At 43.0% G+C, this 22,961-nt stretch overlaps 1 protein-coding gene across 3 annotated transcripts in view; it reads left to right on the top strand.

The window, feature by feature from the left end:
- Positions 1–22,961, top strand: part of ZCCHC7 (zinc finger CCHC-type containing 7) — an 86,489-nt gene that overhangs the window by 1,886 nt on the left and 61,642 nt on the right. For all 3 annotated transcript variants that reach the window (XM_066181989.1, XM_066181990.1, XM_066181991.1), the window contains 2 exons: positions 1,254–1,364; positions 3,079–3,792. In XM_066181989.1, coding sequence (XP_066038086.1) covers positions 1,355–1,364; positions 3,079–3,792 — 724 coding nt within the window. In that variant the 5' untranslated portion in view covers positions 1,254–1,354. The remainder of the gene's footprint in view (positions 1–1,253; positions 1,365–3,078; positions 3,793–22,961) is intronic.

Genomic DNA, 22,961 nt, shown 5'->3' with positions numbered 1-22,961 from the left:
TTTTAAAGAAATCTCAGTATTTGAAGTTAAGCATGATGAACTCTGGAAGCTGTTAGAAGTTCAGAAAGCAAGAGCAGCAGAAATGCTGGAGTTAAGCAGTGAAAAGGAGGGGTTGACAGGGAGGGTCAAGGTAGGTGGACAGGAATGACATGGGAAGGACTGCTGTGAGCTTCTTACTTCAAAGTCCCTTCTCTAGATGGGTGAGACCTGAGCCACCCAAACCCACTTTGGGATTTTGGCTGAGGTATTCTAATTAACTTGTTTGTTTCTTGTTTGTCGGCCTTGCTCTTTCTCCCTGCTTTGAGCTGCCAGTGGCACCTCCCTTTTGACTGCCTGGTGCTGCTGCCACTCCTGCTGCTGCACCATGTATGGGATGTCAGGTTTATAATGGGCCAGATGAAAAATGCTGGTGAGCAGTGTTTGAAAATTATCCCTGTCATTGCCAAGTGCAGCCAGTTGCAGTTTTGTTATGGAATGGTTAGAAGGAACTCAGACATCTGTGATTTTTAAAATTTTAACATTGGTAGCCCTTTACTTGAACTGTCCTTACTTAGGGGCTACCTGAGAGGCAGTCAGGTGCTATTGAGGAAGGTTGTAGTCTGTGTTCAGGTAGGAGTGGTATTCTTCTTGATAAAGGGATGGGGTTCTGCTGTTGCCAAGGGTTTGAAGTTTGAGTGTTTGGAGGTTTTTTTTAAGTAAAGTAATCTAGTTCCAAAATAGAATGTGCCAGTGTGTTGTTGCTCCCTGCAGCCTATCAAATCAGGTTGTCTTTGCAGGACTAATTTTTTTTTGTGTTCTTCACACTCAGATGTGAGGAGTGTCTTTATGATAGCCCAGCTGGAAGCAAGATAGCTGTGGCACTTAGAGGTGAACAGCTGAGAGAACAGTGACCCTAGGGGTCTTTTCCAGCCAAAACCCTTCTGTAATTTTATGCAAAAAAAAAATTTTGCCCATAATCTGACCTTCTCACTGGCAAAAGAAAATCTGAAGTTGCAGTCAGGTCTTTCTCTGAGTTACCTGTATGAATTCAGTGAGAGACTCCTTCAGCTTGACAGTCTGAAAAACAGCAAGACTTTGTTGGGCTCCTCTTCCCTTTCCTTGAGGCTGTATTTGTGTCTGCTTTGATGTCAGATACCTGACGTGGCTGTTTCTCTTTCCTGAAGAGGAAAGGGATGGCTGTAGACTGAGTGTGAGAATGGTGAGCAACAAGTCTTCAGATGATGTTGTGATGCTGAATGTTTCTCATTTTCCAGTGGCCTGGTGTACGTGCTGAGCAAGAGGAAGAGCCCTTCATTATCCCAGTTACGTGTGGACCTGAGAGGAGGAGGAGCTGTTGTTTGACCTGCTGAGAGCGATGGATCAAAGTGAGTGTAGTGCTTGCCACCTGTTTATGTTGTTGCCTGCACTGTGAAGTGTCTGTGACTCAGCTCCCTGGATGCTTCAGAGACATCAGTGTTGTTCAGCTGCAAGTTCTTAGCAGTGGTCACTGCTTACTGTGTGTGACTTTATCCACTGGGTGACAGAAGTGGAGGAAGGAGTACTTGGATTCAGTTGGCTTTTGGAGTGTCACTAAGAACACAGCATCTTCAGGAGGATTTGTTACTTTCCTACGTTACTGAAGGTTTCTTAGCTCAAAACCACATGTTAATATTGCAAATGTGCTTGATTGGTTCTCTGTTCTGTTCTCACTGTGTGGATAGGAGCAGGTTGCAACCTGTTTGAAGCAGGGACCCCATGTGAAGTTGACAAAAATGTTGAAGTTTGGGGCCTTCATTTGGTTTGTCAGATGTTTTTCGAACTACAGCCATTCAGGTGCCATTGTTTTATTTATTTCTTCCTTTCTGCAGCATCTAAAGCTAGGTAGTGGTGTAAAGTAGATTTATTGTGTCTACTCCCACCTTGTTCTTTCACATATTTAGCCTATTAGGTGTTACGTTTACTTAGGAACCTGGGTAAGAGAGGGGAGCCTTCATAATAGGAACCTTTGGGTTCTTTAAATACTGTCATTACACAAGTTACTTCTGTACAAAGCTCACAAATTTGGATTTTTTAATGTGTGTGCAACTAAGTGGATTTAAACAGCACCATGCAACTCTTCTTCCCCAGCCAAAAAGCTGAACTCCATCTGGCAGTTTTCATGTCTAGAAAAAGGTGGATGACTTCCATGGGAGTAACTGTAACACAGAAATACAGACTTTTAGAGGAACTGTTCAGTTTCCTATACTCCATGCATCATGTGGCCATGAGCACAAAGTAAGGTAGTCTCAAGGAGGCAGGGTGACTTTAGAATGTCCCTGTATTACCTGTCTTGCAAGGGAGCAGGTTGTGATCTCTGAGCACATGCATCCTTGGGTTGGGATCACAGGATAGCTGAGCTGGGAAGAGCCTCTGGCAATTTCAGCCCTGACCTAAAGCAGGGTGACCTGGAGCTCTCAGTGCTCTCAGGGCTGTGCCTAGCTGGGGGTTTGAAGATCGTGGAGAGTGGAGGCTCCACAGCCTTTGTGGGCAACAGAGTTACATCTATGTGGAATTCCCTGTATTTTGTTATTTTGTTTCCATTGCCTTTCAAGTTCTTGCTGGGCCTGTAGTGCTGTGCTTCTGTCTTGTTCACTCCCCCTGCCCCCTGGTGTTTGTGAGCGTGGATAAATCCTGAGCTTTCCCTTCCGGTGCAGTAGCAGTTCTAGCTTGACCTTCTACAACAGATGCTCCAATCCCTAATGGATTTAGTGCCTCTTTGTTGCCCTTGCTCCAGTACTGGAGAGCCCAAGGTGAACACAGCACTCTGGGTGTGGTCCATGAGCGTCCAGATGATCTCCCTGGTGTGGGAGTGGAGAACTCATAAAATGCCACTTTTAGAAGCCAAAGTAGGTGAACTGAAGTAGTAGTTATGGTTGATGCAAATGCATCCTTAAGTAGCTTTTGCTGTTCCACATTTGAGCACAGGCAGCTGTTAAATCTGCTCAGTTTAATGTTCTGTGTGCAGAGCTCTAGGACTCACCTGAGCAATTTCAAGAAGACCAAAGGCATCACTTGAAGGCTTGATGACCATTCTGATATAACGGTTTGATTTTTTTGTAGACTCAGACTCTTCACTTCCCAGAATGCTTGCCGGGTATGATGATCCTGAGAACACTGAAGGGTACGAAGATGAGCTTTATCCTGAGGAGTCATCCAGTGAGCAGAGTGTTGATAGTGAGGTGGAGTTTCATCTCTATAGCCAGATCCACTATTCCCAGGATCTTGGAGAAATCAGCACACTGGAAATGGATGAAGGAGCTGATGTTGGAGAAGTCATGGGTCAAAGTTCAGGTCTAACTGAGGAACAGGATGAAGATGAGAAGCTCACTGAACTCACTGATGGTGGTACTCAGCTTTCAGAAGAGCCCGAGATCATTGTGCTGTCTGATACACCAGATGAAGACAGCATCTACAAAAGCAAGGCAAGGAGGTCAAGATGCTCCTCAGCTCAAGGTAAAGCACACATCCACCCGGTATCTTCCACACCAAATCACACCAAAGCTGCTGGATGTAATGCCCTGTGTCCTCCTGAATCTGGTGTGGGCACACCAATGCAGAGAAACAGCACCAGTGGGAGGCCTACCCCAATCTGTTCTGCTGGACCTCAAGCCATGCATGACATGTTGGTGATAGACAACAGCTCAGAGGAGGAGGAAAGCTTGATCTCTGACAGTGATAACGTCGAAAGCTGGATGCTCTTGGGAGCTGGTGTTGATGACAGGGATGGAGACATCATGTTGAACCTTGAGGGCTGTGCCACTCCTGTCCACAGAGGTTAGTGTTTTTTATTGGCTTGTTTTTTCTTGTATGGGGACAGCAATTTGTCTGCAATGACACTGATGTCAGTACTTGAAAGATGAACAGAAATCAAATCAGTGCATGGCAATAGATGCAAAGCTGTGGTAAATGAAATGGTCATTATTTGTACCATTTCAGTGCCTTTATTTCAGCAGTATGACATATGGAAGTAAAAAAAGCATTTTTCCTGGTAGAAATTTAGAAGTAATATCTGAGTGATTTATACTGTGAACTTTTAAACCTTGCCATGTATTTTCTGTTTCTGGGAATGTATAAGAAGTTGCTGTGTGCCAGACCAGAGACCTTTCAAATCAGGACAAGGATGAACTGTAACAGGAAGGAGGCAAGGGGTGGGGGGGAGACCTGAGCAGTTCACCTGCCTGAATTCAGCAGTTGACTGCCCCCTCAATACTCTTGGCAGTTTGGGCTGTTCATCAGAAGTTGACTGACTCTTCTCGTGTGGATTCTGCACTGAATTCAGAAAGGTATTTCGCCAGCCACTGAAGTCTGACATTTTGGTGTTTTGAGAAACATTCTTCCATATTACAGCAAAGAAGGTCCATAAATGTGGTGGTCAGTGTGACAGAGTTTAGGCAAGTGTTTGTAATAACCACTGTGTGTAATATACACTGTGTTACCAGTAACTGCAAACTCTGCTGGATGATCAGCCAGGATTTTTCTTGCTCACTGGTTTGTTGGAGCACAAAGGCCATTACTGGGAACAGCATCCCCCCTGCCAGGTTGAGGGAAACCTTGACTCTTACAAAGACTGGCAAAAGAAATAAAAAAAGAGATGTTTATAAATAAAGTAAGATAGACCCTGCTTTGAAAGAGGTTAAAAGACTGTGTATGCTGTAACTTTATTTAGTGCACATGTAAGTGAGGAGGTTTTTCATGGAATGGAGCATTCTGCGACACTAATCTGCAGGCTGACATCAGTGGAGTTTTTTGTCACAGTGTCTATAAACAGTGCTGCTGTTCACATGCTGCTGCACTGTTTGAGAGGGAAGAGCTGAGGAATAGGCTTCGCCTTCTTTGGTGAAACATATTTCAGGACCATAAATGTTGGATAACCTTCTGCTGGAATTGTGTGTGGTTTTGCATAACTTAGCACAGTTTGTGGCTACACAGACTTTTAAAGCACTCTGTCACTGTGTCAGAGGCCCTAATAAGCACGCCATGTTTGGAGTGCATGTCATTTTTTCCTCCTTATAAATCTTCTAAGAGTTTCTAAGTATTGCCTTGCAGGTGTGCCAGTGCTGACTGAGGGGGCTATTAAAAATCAAATGGGAGTTTGGTACCAGTGGGCAGTTTTTGCTAAGTTATATCATATTTTTGTGACAAGTATTGGCATGTTTCTGGTTCATAGTGAATGTTGGCAATAAGCAAGCCACACAGAGAGCAGACAACAGGATTAGAATTTCCCTGCACCATGTGAATGGGCCACACTGTTCAGAACTAAAATTGTTTCGTAGAGTGTAGGCAATATAAACACATTTTGAAATGTTTTAGTGGGAAATCAGATGTAGTCATATGAGGTCATAAATACACCTGCTCTTTTCCTACTCTGGTTTGTTCTCAATAGTAGGCCAGAGCCTTCTCCAAACCCCTTCAGATTGTGGTGGATGCAATTCAAATGACTGTGGTGCACAAAAGTTTGGTTCAGCTGCTCCTTTTCTAATACACTGTGTTCTCCATGAGAAGACATAGGCTTAGAATAAATTCTGTTTTAGGTGTGTGTGTGTAATGAAAAACCCAAACAGCATCAAAATAGTTGTAGGGAAGAGAAGCCATAAATGTTCCTAATGTAGAGTAACTGTAATTTGTTTACTGAACTATCTCTCATCCTATAGACAATAGCATGTAACTTGTCTAAGGGAAGGTGTCTGTGCCCATTGCAGGAGTTTGGAACAAGGTGATCTTTAAGGCCTCTTGGAACCAAAACCATTCTGGGATTTTGCATTTCTATAAATGACTCTGCTGAAACATGAATATAAGAATATTCAGTTCAAAGAAATGTATTTTAAAAATGGGTATGTTGGCAAATTATCCTCTCAGAGATATTCTCTGCTCATTCATTTAAAATATTTTGAGACATGCACAGTTCTGTTTTCAGGGTTTCTAGAGAATGAGATAGGTTCTTTGGTGACAGCACTGTATTATAATTAAAATTTATGGGCCTGTGGTATCAGTAGGGATGGTCATAGTGTGTAAGAACTCGGGAATCCTTGCCTTTCCCTTCTTCCCTGGAACTGCCTGTGACTGTACATTGAACAGACCACCCATGACAGTGTTGTGGTGTGTCTAGTGTCCAGTTTGCTTCCCTTGGAAAAGGGAACTGAAACGTGAACAGTTTTCTGACTGTGAGAGCAGCCAGTTGTGTCAGTCATTTGATGAGTCTGTTTTCACATCTGAGTCCCTGAATGGAGATGCTGAGCTTCCATTGCATCAGAAACAACTCCATAAGGAAAGGAGCTGAGCAGATCTCCTTACTCTGTTCACTCCCCTACACCTCACTTGCCTAACCTGCTCTTGTCTAACAACCTTATTATTTTAATATTCCCTGGAAACAAATAATGCTGTCCTGATACCTCTAGTGCACAGAGAATCTTCCCCTGTGCAGCTCTCCAGCTCCAATGACCAGCATCTGTTGTGAAGGAAAGAGATGGTATTTGGCTGTGGGACATGGGTTCTGGGTCCTGGTGGCAGATCACGGTTGACCTTTTGGCCCTCAGCTGCCATCCTACAGGTTTGTGGCTAGTCCACGAGTACCAGTGCTCCATATGCAGATGGAAGTCTTCCCTCCCCTCTCTTCCCTGCTTCCCTATGGTTTTAGGTGCCTTTCAGTTTTGGGGTTTGCTTGTCTAATACCACACTAAGCCACAGCATGTTTTTGGCTGTATTTCTATAAAATTCCTGGTTTCACTGCCAAAAGGCAGGATCAGGTGCCTGTGTGTTCCCACCTGTCGCTGGTGGTTTTCCTGGCATGACTGTCAGAAAACTGCCTGATGCTGCTGGTTGCTGTGCTTACAGAGCCCTACCTTCTTCACAGGGTGTTCCAAAAATGGGTAATTCAGCAACTCTAGGTCTTTGGTATAATCTGCACTCTTCTTTTTTTAAAGTTTAAGAGTCTGTAATAAAGTGTGCAGAAAGAATCATTACAAACTGTGCCGTGCACTAGTGCAGAGAATTCATTTTCAGTGTCAGAGTTTCCATGTCTTTGGAGGAGTGTCCTCCCCACCCACCCCTTCCATCCGCTTTGCAGTAAGAGTTTATATGATAAGACCGTTAATCTCCGGTAGTTGGAAGTCTTTCATCCATTTCTTCATTAAAACCTTCCTTTTAACATATTTCTTCTCCCGTGAATAGCTGCAATCCTAATCTCTTTTCTTTTTTTTTTCTTTTTTCTTTTTTTTTTTTTTTTTTTTCTTTTTTTTTTGAAAAGTCAGCTTGCAGAACTGCAGCATTGATGTCCGGCCACTAAGGGGTACAAAAAGCAATTTATCTTCTCTCTGTTATATCCTTTGCCCGCCTGGCCCCTTTCTCTTAGGCTGGGTGTGAGTATGATTGCAGTCTGGGCTTGGCAAGTTTGTGCGTGGCTGCTTCTGACTCCAAAGAACACTTGTAAAATGAAAGAGAGAAAAAAAGAAGCGTGTTTGAACATTTAGTGAAAGAAAACATAAGAACATGCCTCAAATGGAAAAGAAAACTAATTTGAAAGCATTTTATTTTTGCCTCTGCCCTGAAAAATAATGTAGGAAGGAGTCTTCTATTTAGTGGCAGTAACTGCAGCTTATGGAGTCAGAATGGAAATAGCAGTCTCCGATAAATTTGACTTATTGTTTTATTGCTATCAAAAGGGAGATGCCCTTTACGAACTATCAGTGTTTGAAATGGCTTCTTCTAGATATTGAACTTAAATTTATCTTGACTGTGTGGCAGAAACTACTCAAAAATCTGACCACATCTGTGTTTCTTTTCTCTGTGTTCTATTACTCAAATTCCTCAGTTTATTTCTAAATGGTGAAAAGGTGTAAGCTTATTTCTAAAATAATAACAAAACCCAGCGAGTTGTGCTTCGCTTCTTTTCCCTGACAGCTGCTTTTGAATGTGACCTTTGCATGATACAGTATGTTTTTGTTCTGGAGTCTTGTGATTTGTAGCAACAGCTTATTTTTTTCCTACAAAAATGACTACCATAAATTTTTCATTTTGCGGGACCGGAGAAGAGCTCTGTAAAGAGTACATTTCCCTCTGCTTATTGGATACCCAAGTTGTGGAATCAATCTCAACCAAAGTTGCTTTCAGAAGTAAAAAAGATTTCTAGGTGGAAATTTCTTTAGCAATCAAAATATTTTTGTTATTAATACCTAGACATATTTCCATTAATATGTAGAGGTGTATGCTGCGTTTCTTAAAAGCAGCAGGACTCCCTGGTGTGATCCCTGTACCAGCTTCAGTGTCACCAAAACCCCAAAGCAGGGATTTATGCCCTGGTAGCTTTGTGGTGGCTTGTCTGGCTGTCGCAGGCTGTTGCTCTGGAGGCCACACACGGTGGCTGTGGCCATGTCCCCCTCAAGGGGTGACCTCAGCCCCCCATGATACTGCCTGGAGCACAGCAGTGTGGGCACCAGGAGTCTCTCAGGCTGATGGAAGAGCACACAGGAAAGATGTCTTGCTCTAAAATCAATGTTTTTTTAGGAGCAGCCAGTGCTGCGAGCGGTATTCATGTGGGCTGGTCAGCTGCGCACATGGGAGAGTGCCATCCGTGACCTGCAGCCCAGCTGGGCACAGAGGGGCTTCCAGAGGAGGCTGTGGTCCTTGGTGTCCTGCCCAGGCTGTGCCTGTCCCATGCCAGCACAGAGCTCCTGCACTCAGTGCCCCTCCCCAGCACAGCCCGTGGGGCTGGGGCTGCATTCCTCTTAGAGGGATGGACAGAGCATTGCTAGGTCACACCACTGCATGGGGACTGGAGTCCAGTCCTCATGTGTTTCTGAACCCCTTTATGGGCTTGTTTTCTCCCAGAACTGCACCCTGCTCAGGGCTGTGATCTGGGGGGTTTTCCTGTGATTTGAGGGGTTTTCTTCTCACTTGTGTTTGCTGGAACCCTGCCGTCATGGAAATGTGGTAGGAGTGGTTTGTGCATGAATTCCTGCAGCAGAACGCACCCTGGAGCGGGAGTCTGCAGTGGGAATCCACCTACCCGTTGGAAGATACAACACATGCATATGGATATTTTGATTAAAGAAAAAATCTTAATCTTCTTCACCATGTAATGTGGATACACTTGAATCTCTTGATTATTTAAGAAAAAAATTAATAAAACTAATAAAGTTTCTTTGCAAATCCAAAGAGATCGAGGCTAAGCACATCCTGCAACCTTAGCAGCCCCTTGTATCTGTTCAGATTCCATCACTGTTGTGGACCTGGCTCTCATTTAAATTTCCTCTAACTTGGGATTGCTGACTAGGTTTTCTGCAAGAGTGCCCATGCTTACATGGTCATATATTCTGTGTGACTTTTTTTCACTTTTCCCACTTTTTTTTTCTCTGTTCTGGTGATAGTTAAACGGGGATTTCCCTCCCCCTGCCCCCCCCCCCCCCCCCCCCCCGCCTTTTCTGTTATCAGTTTGATCTTTCTTCCTTGTCCCTATTTCTTTGGCTTTCTTGCAGGCAATAACAAACTCTCATACTGCAACTGAATTTTTGAACACTGATGAGAAACTGATTTAATCCTTTTGAAGGAAAAGTTCTAAGGGTTTAAGCAATTAAAAAGTTCAGTGGAGACTATACTGGATACAAAGGACGTAGGGAAAAAGTAAAGTTTGAGCTGAGCAGCCAGGTGTAGGGGCACAGAAATCTGACCCTGCGCCCTGCAACACCACTGCAGTGATGCTGCTCATGAGGCAGAGGTATGTGGTCACTCCTTTCACTTTAAATCTGGAGGAAATGCAGAAGTAGCTTCTCAGGCTGCCGCAGCACTTGTGTGTGTTCAAGTATATACATGCCTGTGTCATAGGGTGGCAAGGCCTGGGGCGATGACAGTGGTGGTCTTTATGTTCTGTTAATGTATATAATTGATATTTCCAGAATTCATATTGGTGAGTGCTGTGTGTCTGCTGTGACTGTATCCCACGTGGCACAGCCTTACTCCAGCAACCTTTGCCAGGGGAGAATTGTGACTGCAGGGGACACACTGGTGAGTGTGGGTGCACACTCCAGCTCCTCTGCTGAGGGTCCTCAGCTCCCTGCAGCATTTCCCACCAGCACGACAGTTTTCGTAGTTGAGGAATTTGGGTTTAAGCTGTTTCTTTTTGCATGGCAACTTGTAGCAGTGATAGTTTCCCACCTGCCAGGCTCAGCCTCTTCCTCTCCGTGGTGGTGGTGTTTGACTCTTTTTCCTCTAAGGCTTCTGCTAACGTCTCTGATTTCACATCATATGCCTCATTCCCAGCTATCCAGAATATGTCCTGTCAGACAGTGACATTAGCAGTGAGGAAGGACGAAAATTGAAGCTCTCTGTCCAGTCTTGGACTTCAGTTGGTGGATGTGGATCACCCAGAGTAACATGTCTCCCATGCACACTGCTGGGAGCCATGTGCACAGAACCAGCTGCAGAGCTATTTCTGTCACCAGTTTGGTGTGTTTTGGCACCGGTTTGGTGCATTCTGTCATCAGTTTGGTGCTAGTTCTGCATGTTCCTGTGCTGCCTTTGCACAGCCTCAGGTGTCTGTGGTGGGTGGTGTTCCTTTGTTCACACTTTTGAAGTGGAGATGAGGGGAATGCCCTCGGAGAGCCTGAGGAGGCCCATTAGAGACAGCAGATTCCAGTGACAGTCACAAAAGCACCTCTTTGCCCTAAGTGGGCAGATTTCTCTGTAGTTTGCTATCTTGCATTGTGCTACGTGGGTGATTTTGGTGTGCCTGTCCTTACTCTGAGCCCCTGAGGCACCGGGAACAGCCAGGCATCCTCAGGACAAATCTTTCTCCATCAACTCCTTTAAAACCTCAACAGCCAGGCAGTGAGGGGGGAGCATGGGGGGAAGCTGCCAGATGCTCTTTTCGGTCTCTTTTTGAAACTCTCTGTGCATGGTGAAACACCAGAGCTTGCTGTACCCTGCTGGAGCGGGGGCAGTGAGGCGTCGGGTGTGTTCCAGCCCGGTGCTGGCCGTCCCTGCCTCATGCTGCTCTGCCCTTCCTGGCTTGACGCTGCCCAAAGGTAAGACACCAAGCCTGGAACTGTGTCTTGTGATTTTAAAACTTTCCCTGCAGAGCTCGGGGGATCCTCCCTCTCCCCACGAGCGTATGTGGCGATGTACATACACACACATGTGTGAGCACAGGCACATGTGTTTGTGGGGGTGTGTGTGAACATTTGGCATTTCCACCTGCCTTATGTTCCCATGGCATATCTTGGCAAAGGAACCTAAAGGGGGGAAAGTTGCCAGCTTTGAACAGGAATTTCAGTAGTGTCCTCTAATATGCCGGTGAGAGTGGCAGCAGCATTCCCAGCGCTGGAGTCCATGTCAGAGGCTTCAGCCAGTGACAGCCCAGCACAAATCTGAGCTGTCCCCTCAGGCTGACTCCCCAGGACACAGGCAAAGTTGGCATTGTTTGTACTTTAGGCTAAATGGGTGTGTGCTGAGGGGATGTCCTCATTGAATTTTTAATTATTATAACTTTGTTTTGCCATAAAAAGAACAGTGAAGAGATCCCTCTAGGAAATCGTAGTCAGCAGTTGGAGCAGAGGGACAATTCTGTTGTCACTGGTGGTGTGTGTGTCTCACGTGGTGGATCTGTGGTATGTGTTCGTGTGACTGAGATTTTCAGACAGCAAGCCCAAGTGTTTAAAACTTACCCTTTTGTTGAAAACAAAGCCTAAAAGCCAAGCTTTGGTCATTCATTTGGGATTTTTGTGATAGGAGTTTTTTTCATATTGAGGAGCAGCTTCATGCAGGTGAAACAGTGCTGGTTTTGTTGTCATTTCCCTAAAAATGGAGTGATTTAGTGGTGGCTGAAGATCACGGTCTTTTGTGTTTTGCTGTGGTTTCTCTTACAGGATGCTGTGAGTGGGCCCCAAAGACTGCTGCCTCCAGGGGCCATCAGTCCCTGTCACGGCATCTGGAGGCTGCAGGGAGCCGGCAGCCGCTGTTTTGGGTCAGAAGGGACCCAAAAATCCATCTTGTTCCATGTCCCTGCCGTGGTCAGCAACACCTTCCACCAGACCGGGTTGCTCAGTTATACATAATTTAATCTTTTGTTGGGGCAGCCTTGTGTTGCTGGTGAAGAAAAATATTTATTTTGCAAACCGACCGCACAAATATTTTTGAGAATACAAATGACATGTTTTTGAGGTGTCAGTGATGTGATTTTATGTTTTTAGACACAACTGACATGTTTGTGACGTATGTCAGTGATGTAATTTTTTTTTTTTTTTTGCGGCACACATGTGCAATCTCCAAAGGACAAAAGCTGAAAAACACTTTTCCTTTTTCTAGAATTGAAAATAATTTCCCAGTGAACTCAAATAATTAGAAGGAGCGCATGAAATTTAAAATTTGAAAGCTTGGCTAATCCTGCGTGGCTTTGTGAAGCTTGAAATCTGCAGGAATTTGAAGGAGAAAGCAGGCTCTTTAGGAACTGAATTCTCACAAAAGAAAATTTTTCTGGTCCTACTTTATTTTAGTGTCGTAATAAAGGCTGAAAATTTATTAGGGGTAACCTCATTGAGACTTTATTTCTTTTTAGTTTGGCAAATACCTGATCTCTTTTCCATCAATAAGACTGAGACCATTTCTCAGTCAATGTTCTTATGTTACCACTCCAGTTTGTGTCCTACAGGGAGGAGACTCACTCAAAAAATAGACATAAATGGAAACATGCCCCAAAGTCCTTGTCAGTGCTTCAGAAAGTGTTCAGATGCAAGAACAGTTCATTCAGGTGTTGCTCTTCTATCCTGTAGTTGCTCTGAGAATATAAGCACACACAGGGAACAACTGGGCAGGTGGGATGTGCAGGTGAGGTTTAATATATCCAGCTGGTCATTTTATTTTTTAATGTTGCACTTACCTTCCACAAGGAAAACATGAAAACTACTGTTAAATGTCAATTCATTCAAGGACACAGAAAAGCATTAAAAATGCTCTTCAAGCCTGAATGGAGGATTTAGACAGCCAGCAAGTTCTTTTCGGTTTGTTTTCCAACATTTATCTTTGTTCTTGTAATTCCAAAGTTTGTTGATAAAACAAAATGCTACATGAGGCACAGTTCTGTACAAAACAAATGATAAATCAGAGTCATCAAACAATTCTTATCCAGGAAAAGAAAAAATAAAAATTAAGAAAATCAAAATGACATCAAGGATTTGGTATCAGGCTGTTTTCACCCAGCTCTACACTAAAAATTCTAAGTTCTAATTATTGACCAATGTCAATAGTTAATGCATAATTAATAGAGCAATTTCTTTAATATTTACACAAACTGTAGTGTAAACACAGATCTTCAAAGTAATACTTTGTTGTATCTTATGCTACCTGTGTGCCTTTCATCTCTGTACACTCAAATTTTAACAAAATTCATCCCTGTGTATTTATTTACAGCAAAATTTTTGCTCTTATGCATATATAGTATCTCTAATTGTACAAATGTTAAAAGTTACATTTGTTGTTTCTTCTTTGGTTTGATTCTCCCACTTCCATTTGTTTTGTTGTTGGATTTTTGGGTTTGTGGGTTTTTTTTTTTTGGAGGGGGGGTTGGTTTTGTTTGTTTTGGATTTTTTGTTGGGTTTTTTGTTTTGTTGTTGTTGTTTGTTTTGGGTTTGTTTTGTTTTGTTTTTGGAGAGAGATTCCTTAAAATACGTTTTGATTATTAAAAAAACTCTAAGTAAGTTGGAAGGAAAAACGGAAAAAATCCTTGTTTCACTACAAGTTGGAAAAAGCACAGTGAGATGACTTTTTCCTTTAATAGTAAAATATTGCTTTCCTTTTGTTTGGGAGTTTTGGCAACAAGTAATAATGAGTAATTCACACAGACTTAGGCACAAGTTACTTTGGAAACTTAAAAATTATTGGTGTCTCATGTATCTGCTCTGTATCAGGGAAGTTGAACTTTTCAGTCTTTTTAGTGCAGTCACAAGATCTGTCTTAGGAAATTTGTTTTATTGTTGAAGTGTGGTCTTGGGATAATCGCTCTCTTCATTTTGATAATGTCACATTTCATCCTTGAGCTTGAGGATGAATCCTCAGTCCCGGGAAAGGAAAGAGTGACAAAAGTTGTGCTTGGGCTCTGTGTGTGTCCCACAGAGACAGAGTCAATCCTGTTGCTCCATCCCAAGGCTTATTTCTGACCCTGAAGGAGGCAAAACATTGCTGTAGTTTCTCTAGTGTGGTTTTCTTTTTCTCTCTGCTTTTTCTGATTAAAAATTTATCCACCTCTTTCAAATTCTACCAGTGAGTTACAGTATCATCCAAAGTGCATTAAATGCCCTCTTCCCACCTTGCCAAAGGGTCTATAATTCTACCTTTGAGAGTTCAAATTACACTCCTTGGCCTTTCTTCTCTGTCCCCAAAGTAATCCCCTGACATAGTTTCAAATAATAGGGAACTCATCTTTGGAATTATGCAGGTAATACCTTTGGTGGCACATGTGATAGTTTGAAAGATACTGTCAGGTTGTTATTTAATTGGAATACTGTCAGTGTCGTATTTTTAAATTATTCATGCTTTTTGAAAACTATGGTGAAGACTAGAAAGCAGCCAGCTGTGTAGTAGCCTTAAAATGTACATTGGTTATCACAATTAAAAAAAAAAAAAAAAAAAAAAAAAAAAAAAACCACCAAAAAAACCCCACAACACCCAGAGAAGAAAAAGAAAGAAAACAGCTATTAAATGCCATTTTGCAGGCGTAAGTTATTTTCCATGGCTGATTAAAGAGCATCTCCTGAATCGTGTTGCTTGAGGATGTTCGATGTCAGCAAATTTGCGGGTTTGTGATGTTTAGGGCTTATTGCATATGTGGGTTGCTAAAGTGTCATGCCTAAGGACAAAAGTGGGTAAATATGAAGATGTCTAAATTTCACACCTTTGTAAAACTAAACTGGTGAGTTTCCTGACAAATGTGATTCCAGCTCAGCCTCGGGTTTTGAACACAAGAGGTCTTGGACATATCGAGGATCTCACATTTTTGTCTGTTTGGAAAAGCAGAAATCCAATTAAGTCTTAGAAAGGCAGAGTATTTGGCTGGGACCTCTTATTCCTAAACAAAGATGACCCTGCAGTGTACAGAATCCCTGCAGGGCAGGTGACATTTTACGACTGCAGTGCAGGTAACCCAGAGGATGGCATTACCTCAAGAATTAACATCCCACAGCACAGGGCATCCCCAGCGCAGCAGAGACTCCTGCAGAGGCTGCGGGGCATTTAAGCCTTTGAAAAGAAGAAATGCGCTACCCAGGAGGCAAATTTTCGAGTAAACTCTGACAGAAACGTGTTATTTTTGCTCACATTTTTTAACTAGATGTACTTCAGTATGCATTAGGGTATGTGTGTGGGCGAGGGGGCTGCTGAGGGTTTTGCCATCTGTGCCTATCGAAGCAGGGAGGGGTGTGCTGCACGGGGGTGCAGTGCAGGAGATAGCAGGCACAGCCTGGAGATGGGGCTCCCGGAGTGCCAGGAGTGGCAGCAGTCTGCTGCCCAGCTCAGCTGAGTGGGAAGGCCTCTGTTCCAACCAGGAGCTGGTGCCAGACCGCCGCGAGAAGGGGCTGCAGGGGACAGGCAGAGTCGGTTCCAGCGACAGGAGCCTGCAGCGCTCCCGGCTGTGCTGCGTCCCCTGGCGCTCAGCTTGCCCCACCAGCTCCTCCACAGAAACGGCGTTGGCTCATCCGATGGCTAAAAAAGGGAAATTTGCTTATTTAGTGACAAGGCTTCCTTAATTCTAGCTGAAATCCGTAACACACGCTGCTAAATACCTGGTTCTATTATTTGTTTTAAATAGGAAAACAATAGTAAAACTTTGAAAAAGCTTTTAATAGCAAGTATGTTCTCACAGAGGAACTAACTTCAGTGACAGGCATTAAAAAGGTTAAACCTTATTTCTGCCACTTAATTTCTCCTTTGCAGTGAGTTCAGACGAGGCCCACGCAGTCAAAGCCTCGAGTACGATGTGCTCCTGGCAGTCTTCACCTGCTCTGTGACCCAGCATGTTGCCATGATCTCATCATGTGTGTGTTGGGACAGATTTGCTCATGGTGTGGTGCAGGTGGTCACCTGAGGAGCAGTCATGTTCAGGTGTTCACTGTCCCGTGGGTCTGAAGCCTCCCCTTGGCTTCTGTTACTACTGCAAGAGGAAAACGTAGTGGACGAAGGAGATTTTAGTGCGTGTCCATTTTCTTTCATTTTGGCTCTTATTTCTGGAATCATGGCTGCCCTGCTTGAGGTGGGTCCGTACAAATAAGTGACAAATGTATAATTTATAAATACAGCAGTTTGATTTAGGTCTAATGTTAGCTCAGACTATTAAATTACTAAACTGAGTGAAGTTCTTCCTATTTCTTTCTGTATTGCAGAGATTCACTTAAACCAAATAAATTTCTTGGATTTGAGAGTTAAAAGTACTGTGGTGCCCTTTACAGAAAGAAAAACTAGTGCTAAAATGATGTTCTTTCAGCCCTAGCATAACTGTGAGGTCAAAGCAGATACACATGGTACAAAACTGTCCTCCAAAATCTTGGAAAAATATTTTCGTGTGTATTATTGTAATTGAGCACAGATTCTAGAAGCTAAAAGTCCTAATTATGATCGATTTCCTGTCTTCACTGTGGCAGCTTTCCTTTAATTAAAAAAAAAAAAAGAAAAGGAAAAGAAAAAAAAAAAAAGAAAAAAAAAAGTGTTCTTTTCTTAACTAACTTGCAAATTTTGGTTGCGGTTGCTTCTGTTTGAGGTTCTGTTAAAGTTTTGTTCTGTTCCATCATTAACATGTCATTGAGAGCTCTACTGTTGTTTTCAATATTTATTTATCCCCCTGATTTTGGGGAGAAACCAATTTTAACACATGTTAAATGCTAAGGAAATTAAGGTAGATGCAGAATTTAATTTATGCAGTATTTCAATACTTGCAGATGTATTGAAGACTAGAAAATAATTGCCTATCATTTTAAGGGAATTTTTAGTTTTCTTGAGTACGTGGGCTTACATCATTTGAATTTTTAACATGATAGCATTTCAATGCTTTTGCAATAATTCTGACTAACTTCTGTTTTCTTTAAAATCAAAATTATGTGCAAGAATAATCTTTGATATAGTTACTAAGTTGAAGAATCAAATATTTGGATGTTAGGCAGGGCATTTTAAGTAGGGAATACTTATCTCTAATAATGTTACATTAGTTTTAAAGAATATATTGCAATATATCATTGGAAGTTACTCCTAAAGAATTTTAAAACAAATGTTACTATATAGTATACCTTGTCTCAAACTTAGATATTTTTCAGGACTTGGAGCTTAAAGTTGCCTGGGTGGGACAGAGATTGGTACATCCTGCATGGTTGAAACCTGTGATGTTGTTGTGTAGGTTGATGTCTTTTAAACCCTGAGGGGAAAAAAATCAGACGAACAAACAAAACCCACACAAACCACGAGAACTAAAGAAAGAAAAAAGTACTTAGAATAATAAAATTCAATGTTAAAATTGCCCAGGCATTTAGTTAATAATTTGAACAGAGTGCAGTGAATGCCCAGTGAGAACAGCAGGGAGGTTTTTGCTCAGCAAAACACTCACACATGCTTGACCTCACTTGCTGACTTGTGTCCTCTGGATTCAAGGCTGTAGCTCACCTGGCTGCACCTGTCTCCAGGGTGTGAGTGGGTGTGTCATTGTAGCAAGGAGCATTTCAGTTCACACTGAGAGTATAAAGACTGGAAGAGCAGCATGGCCATGTGGTAGTCTTTAAAAATGGGAATATTTGCTCTACATTTCACCCTCCTGCAACCCCACAGCCCTGCCAGAGTCTTGGTACTGCCATACACTAGGAAATATCACCATCAGGTGTTCTGCTTGATGACCTGTGATGGCCATGTGAGTTGGCACAGGCCAGGTTTTAATTTTTTGTAGAATCACAGAATCATAGACTGGTTTGGATCAGAAGGGATCCTAAAACTCATTCTGCTTCACTTCCTGCCATGGGCAGGGACACTTTCCATTATCATAGGTTGGTCCAAGCCTGGTCCAGCCTGGCCTTGGGCACTGCCAGGGATCCAGGGGCAGCCACAGCTTCTCTGGATAGCCTGTGCCAGGGTTTCACCACACTGACAGGAAACAATTTCTTCCCAATATCCCATCTAACCCAGCTTTCCATCACTGCAAAACTGTTTTTGATGTCCTGTTCTAAATTGTAACTATTGTTTGTTTAAAGCTTTGTGGGAGGGGTCTAGTGAAATACTCTAACAACTCCAAACTACCCTTCCCACCCAGGTGACAGCGGGGCACTCTGGCATTGTGTAGCATTGGCTGTCAGAAGCTGTTCCACACCAGGCAGCACTACAATCTGAGGCAGTATGCTCCCTTTTTCACATTTGATGAATTATGAATAAAGCCCAGAATGTAGTATGCTACAAATAACGTTCTTTGTCTAATGGCTGCTTGGTATACTTTACACTGAGCGATATTAGTGAAATCAGGATCCGTATTGTAATGTGTCTCTTTTTTTTCAAATTATTTCTCTAACGGTGGACATATACTGCTTTAACTCCTTAAGATGCATAAGCAGAGTTCTTTTCGAAATTTGGGCAGAACCTTTTCACCTGGCTAGTGAAGAACTACTTTCCTGCACATTTAAGAAAAATAGTATTTTTGCCATCTTTTCAGCAGCAGTTGAAAGATGTGTAAATACTGTGCTCCTTTGACTGTATTGGTATGTAAAGAGGCTCCAGAAAAGCTGGAGAGGCACTTTGTATGAGGACCTGGAGTGACAGTACAAGTTGAAATGACTTCACACTGACAGAGGGTTGGATTAGATGGGTTATTGGGAAGGAATTGTTCCCTCTGAGGGTGGGGAGGCCCTGGCACAGGGTGCCCAGAGAAGCTGTGGCTGCCCCTGGATCCCTGGCAGTGTCCAAGGCCAGGTTGGACTTTGGGGCCTGGAGCAGCCTGGGACAGTGGAAGGTGTCCCTGCCCATTGCAGGGAGTGGACCTGGATCAAATTTGAGGTCTCTCCATGCCCAAGCCACTGTGTGATTCTGTGATTGCTGTGCCTGGAGCTCATGGCACAAGCAGTCCAGACCTGGCTTGGTGTGACAGTGACAGCAGCACAGGCTCTGTGTAGGTGTGTAGGTATGTGCAGCAGTGACACCATTGTCACCAGAGCACACTGGACCAGGTATGAACCGTAGGACTTTGAGAATTTTTGATTGTTAAAAGCTGCTGCAGTCTCCAAACTGTTGTAGTGTTTAAAACATAGCAATGTAGAATGACTGTATTTTTTAAAACTAATATTGGCTTTCCTTAACTAATAGCCCAGATACACCATGCTAAAGTAACCATAAAACTTTTTGTTCTTATAGGAACAGTTGTTTAGCAAATATAATAATGTAGGAAAATAACACTGTTTATTGAATTCCTAGAGGGGGAAAAAAGGAGAAATTAATAAAGGATAAATTAATCTTAATAATCTTAATATGTGGCTCATGGGGTTGGGTGCAGAGGACAGCACAGGGGTACAAAAAGGCATGGGAGCTTAGAGCTTTAATAATTGCCAATCCTCCAGATGTCTACTGTCAGTTTGTGTTCATTGTGACGTGTAAAAAAAAAAAAAAAAAAAAAAAAAAAAAAAAAAAAAAAAGGTAGATATGCATAATTTATCAATGCCATGCACAAGACTATATAGATCTCATTTTAAAATTAAGATGAAAGATTCTCATTTCTGACACTTCCATGTAAGAAAATATTTTAGGGTGTCCCTGTCAAGGGCAGGAGCTGGAATCTGTATTTTATCTATTTAGGCAAGTGCTGCTTTTACTACAGCAGTGTTTGCAAAAATAAACATGTTACCAGTGAAGCCCTGGACATCGGTTACCAGTGTTTTAGTGCTGAGCCAAGGGGTGAAGAAGTTGGGCCCAGCATGTCTTTGGGCACTGGAAAATGGACTGGCATAAAAATCACATTGTTTCTTCCCTAAGATATTTCAGATTTTTTGGTGGTCTTGCCTTTTATTTTATCATGGGAGAAATACAAGAGGCTTTTCATGCTGTGCCTTGATCTCAGCATATCCGGACACGCAACTTAGACGAGCATGAAGCAGAGAGGAGTAACCTGTGTAAACCTTTATTGGCATTTTTGTAGGAAAGAGGTGGAGCTTATTTTTTTTTCCCGTCACTGTTAATGGTGTGTTCCTAAAATATGATGGATTTATGAATATGTTGAACGTGTCTTTCCTTTTTTTGTCTTATTTCTGTGCTCCTCACTTGCAGGCGCAATGGCTGAACAATGAGCCGTGTGGTGTGACAGGTAAATTTCACAATTTACCTGCTGTAATGGTGTGCTCTGTGCTGCTGTTCAATCATCTCAGAATTTTACTTGCCTGATTAGTTGAGTGCAGCAGATTTTCAATTTAAATGTAACTTCATCTGCTTGATTAAAAATGTAACAGAACATTATCTGTTGCAAATAAATTTCAGAGGAAAAGATTATTTTGCCTGTTTAAAAATAACATCTGTTTATATTGGCTGGGAGCAGATGATTAATACCTCTCTAATTTCGAGGTTTACCAGTCCAGCTCACCTGTCTCTTTGCATGGATAGCTGAAATTGATGGCTGTCGGGTATAAACATTTACCTGTTGATGTTTATTTGATGGATTTCTTTTTTAAGGATAATATAGAATCCCATCATTGGGCATTCATTTATTTGCTGCTCATCAAGATGATTGACAGTTTTGCCAGCAACATAGAAAAAGGCTTTCCTCCTTGGCACGCACCAGAGAAATTCACTCCTGAGCGATAAGTGCCTTGCCGGAGAGGACAGATTTCCCAGATTTTCCAGTCCCAGTGTTTATTTTGGTGGCGCTGAGGGGAGGCTGTGGCTGGTGCCTGGTGGGATGTGGTTGGTGCTGGGTGTCTGACAAGCATCAAGTGAGATCCTGTGCTGCTTCTCCAGAGGTGATGGTTTGTTTAAGCCGCAGAGCATCACCAGGGCAGCTTCCTCTGGCTGGAGCAGTCGTGATCCCAGCAGCATTCCAAGACAGTGCAGGGGTCTGCGGGTGCACTGGCTAGGTGCAAACCCCAACAGATGGGGACCCACGGCAGGGGTGGCACTGTCCTGCTGTATGGGAACACCGTGGCTGCTGGTCCCTGGCCACTGTCAGCCAGTCCACAAAGGATGTCAGCTGGTCCTGGCTGCCATCAACCATCCTGGCCATCCTCAGCAGGTTCCAGCCCCACTCTGCCCCTGCTCTGTGCTCACTCCTCAGTGAGCCCACAGGGATGCCACTGCCCTGCACTCTGCCAGCCCCACTCTCCCAGTGAAGCCTCGTGCTCATGCTTGCCAAGAGCAATCCTGGGATGTGCCAGCTGCACCCCAAAGGGTGGGAGCAGTCACAGCTCTCTGTAGATGCTGGGTGAGCAGGCTGGAAAACAGGTTAGGACAGCACTGCCGATGCCACGGAGCTACTCTGCAGCCTGTTGTAAAGCGGTGCCCACCCCTGCACAGGATTGTGTTGCTGTATTCTTACTGGTTTGTCCAGAATTGTTTTTTTAAATCCAGAAATTAGATGTTACAGAAAGATCTACAGTCTCTTCATCTTGCTCATCTCTTAAAGCTGTGAAAAAATAATTATTTCTGTGAGAGATCAAGCTGTGTTTAAATTCAATTCATATTAAGGTAGCTGAGGAAAACGCTGTAAAATTTTTGTCTTGTCTTTAACTGAAATTGAACTGTGCACACCTGGGTCACCCTGATACAGCATCCAGGGACAGGGCCTGCAGCTCCCAGTTCTCAGCCATTTTGCCATGGCTTGTTTCCAAACTGTGGCGCATTTGCTGTGCAGCTTACAGCTAAGGCTGCTCCTGAAGAAAGTAAATACAGTGGTGATCCATGCTTTCCTCATGTCCGTGCCTGGTTTTTGTCCCAGGCTAAGCAGTAATGGATTTTTTTCCCATTTATTTTTTCTGAGCGTGGGCATTCCCAGCCTTTCAAGACCCCATTACATTGTTCCCACAGCATAAAGTGACAACAGCTCAGCAAAGGAACTGAAACTCCGATGTCAATGTCTGTGTGTGTCTGGCAATGCCCTCCTCACATAATTCTCTGTGTCAAGTAGAGCCTCTCTTCCTCACAAACTAGATGTGATACACAGGTTACCTGTGGAGTTTGGGGTTTTTTTCCTGCTGCTGTAACACTTTGGAAAACTTACATCAAAAGTTCAGTTATTTTCTGGTGGTTTTAATTTGTCAGAGACACATATAAAAATCAGTCTATTACCAGCTTGATTCTCCTGTCTCTGAAGTTGTCATCAAAAACAATTCTCCCTCTCAGCTGCAGCATCTCCCTCAAATAAACCTCACTTTCAGACAAATACAATCCTGAATTAGGAGAGCAGCCCTTGGTGTTCGGCTTTTCCTTTGGCATGTTTTCTGGAATTTTTGGTGTATGTTGTTACACATGTGAATTTGTTTATTCTTATACTGTGATATATTTCTCCTAAATATGTAGATTTGTTAACATACAGCCTTGATACCACCAGAGGCTTCCATGTTTGCCAGGTCGAGACATGAATGTCTTTTATTGAGCACCTCTGTGAACACAGCAAATCACGTCCAGTTTGGAGAAAAACCCTTTCTTTTTGAATTGCCATTTGTTTTGTATTGTTTTGCCCTCTGTATAGTAAATACAGAGGAGTTCTATGTGCTGGGCATGTAAATAAACCTGTTAGGTTTGGGGGTTTTTAGTATAGTCTATTTCTCTTTATTATATATGAGTGAAAGGGTTATTGTATTTTCAGATCTAGAAGCTCAAGACTAATCCAGGCTGCGTGGAAAACAAGGGGGTGTACTTCAGAGGATTTGCTGGAGTTGGGCTATTGTTGGTCTCAAAACACAGCCTCAATGGGCCTAGATGACCTCATCTTTTGCTGCCCGCTAATCCACCACATCCATTTTCAC

This window comes from Chamaea fasciata, unplaced genomic scaffold (genome assembly GCF_029207755.1).
Source record: "Chamaea fasciata isolate MVZ Bird 193981 ecotype frontalis unplaced genomic scaffold, bChaFas1.0.hap1 SCAF_4, whole genome shotgun sequence".
Lineage (NCBI taxonomy): Eukaryota > Metazoa > Chordata > Aves > Passeriformes > Sylviidae > Chamaea > Chamaea fasciata.
Note: the sequence above shows the minus strand (reverse complement) of the source record. Positions and strands in the feature narration are given on the sequence as shown.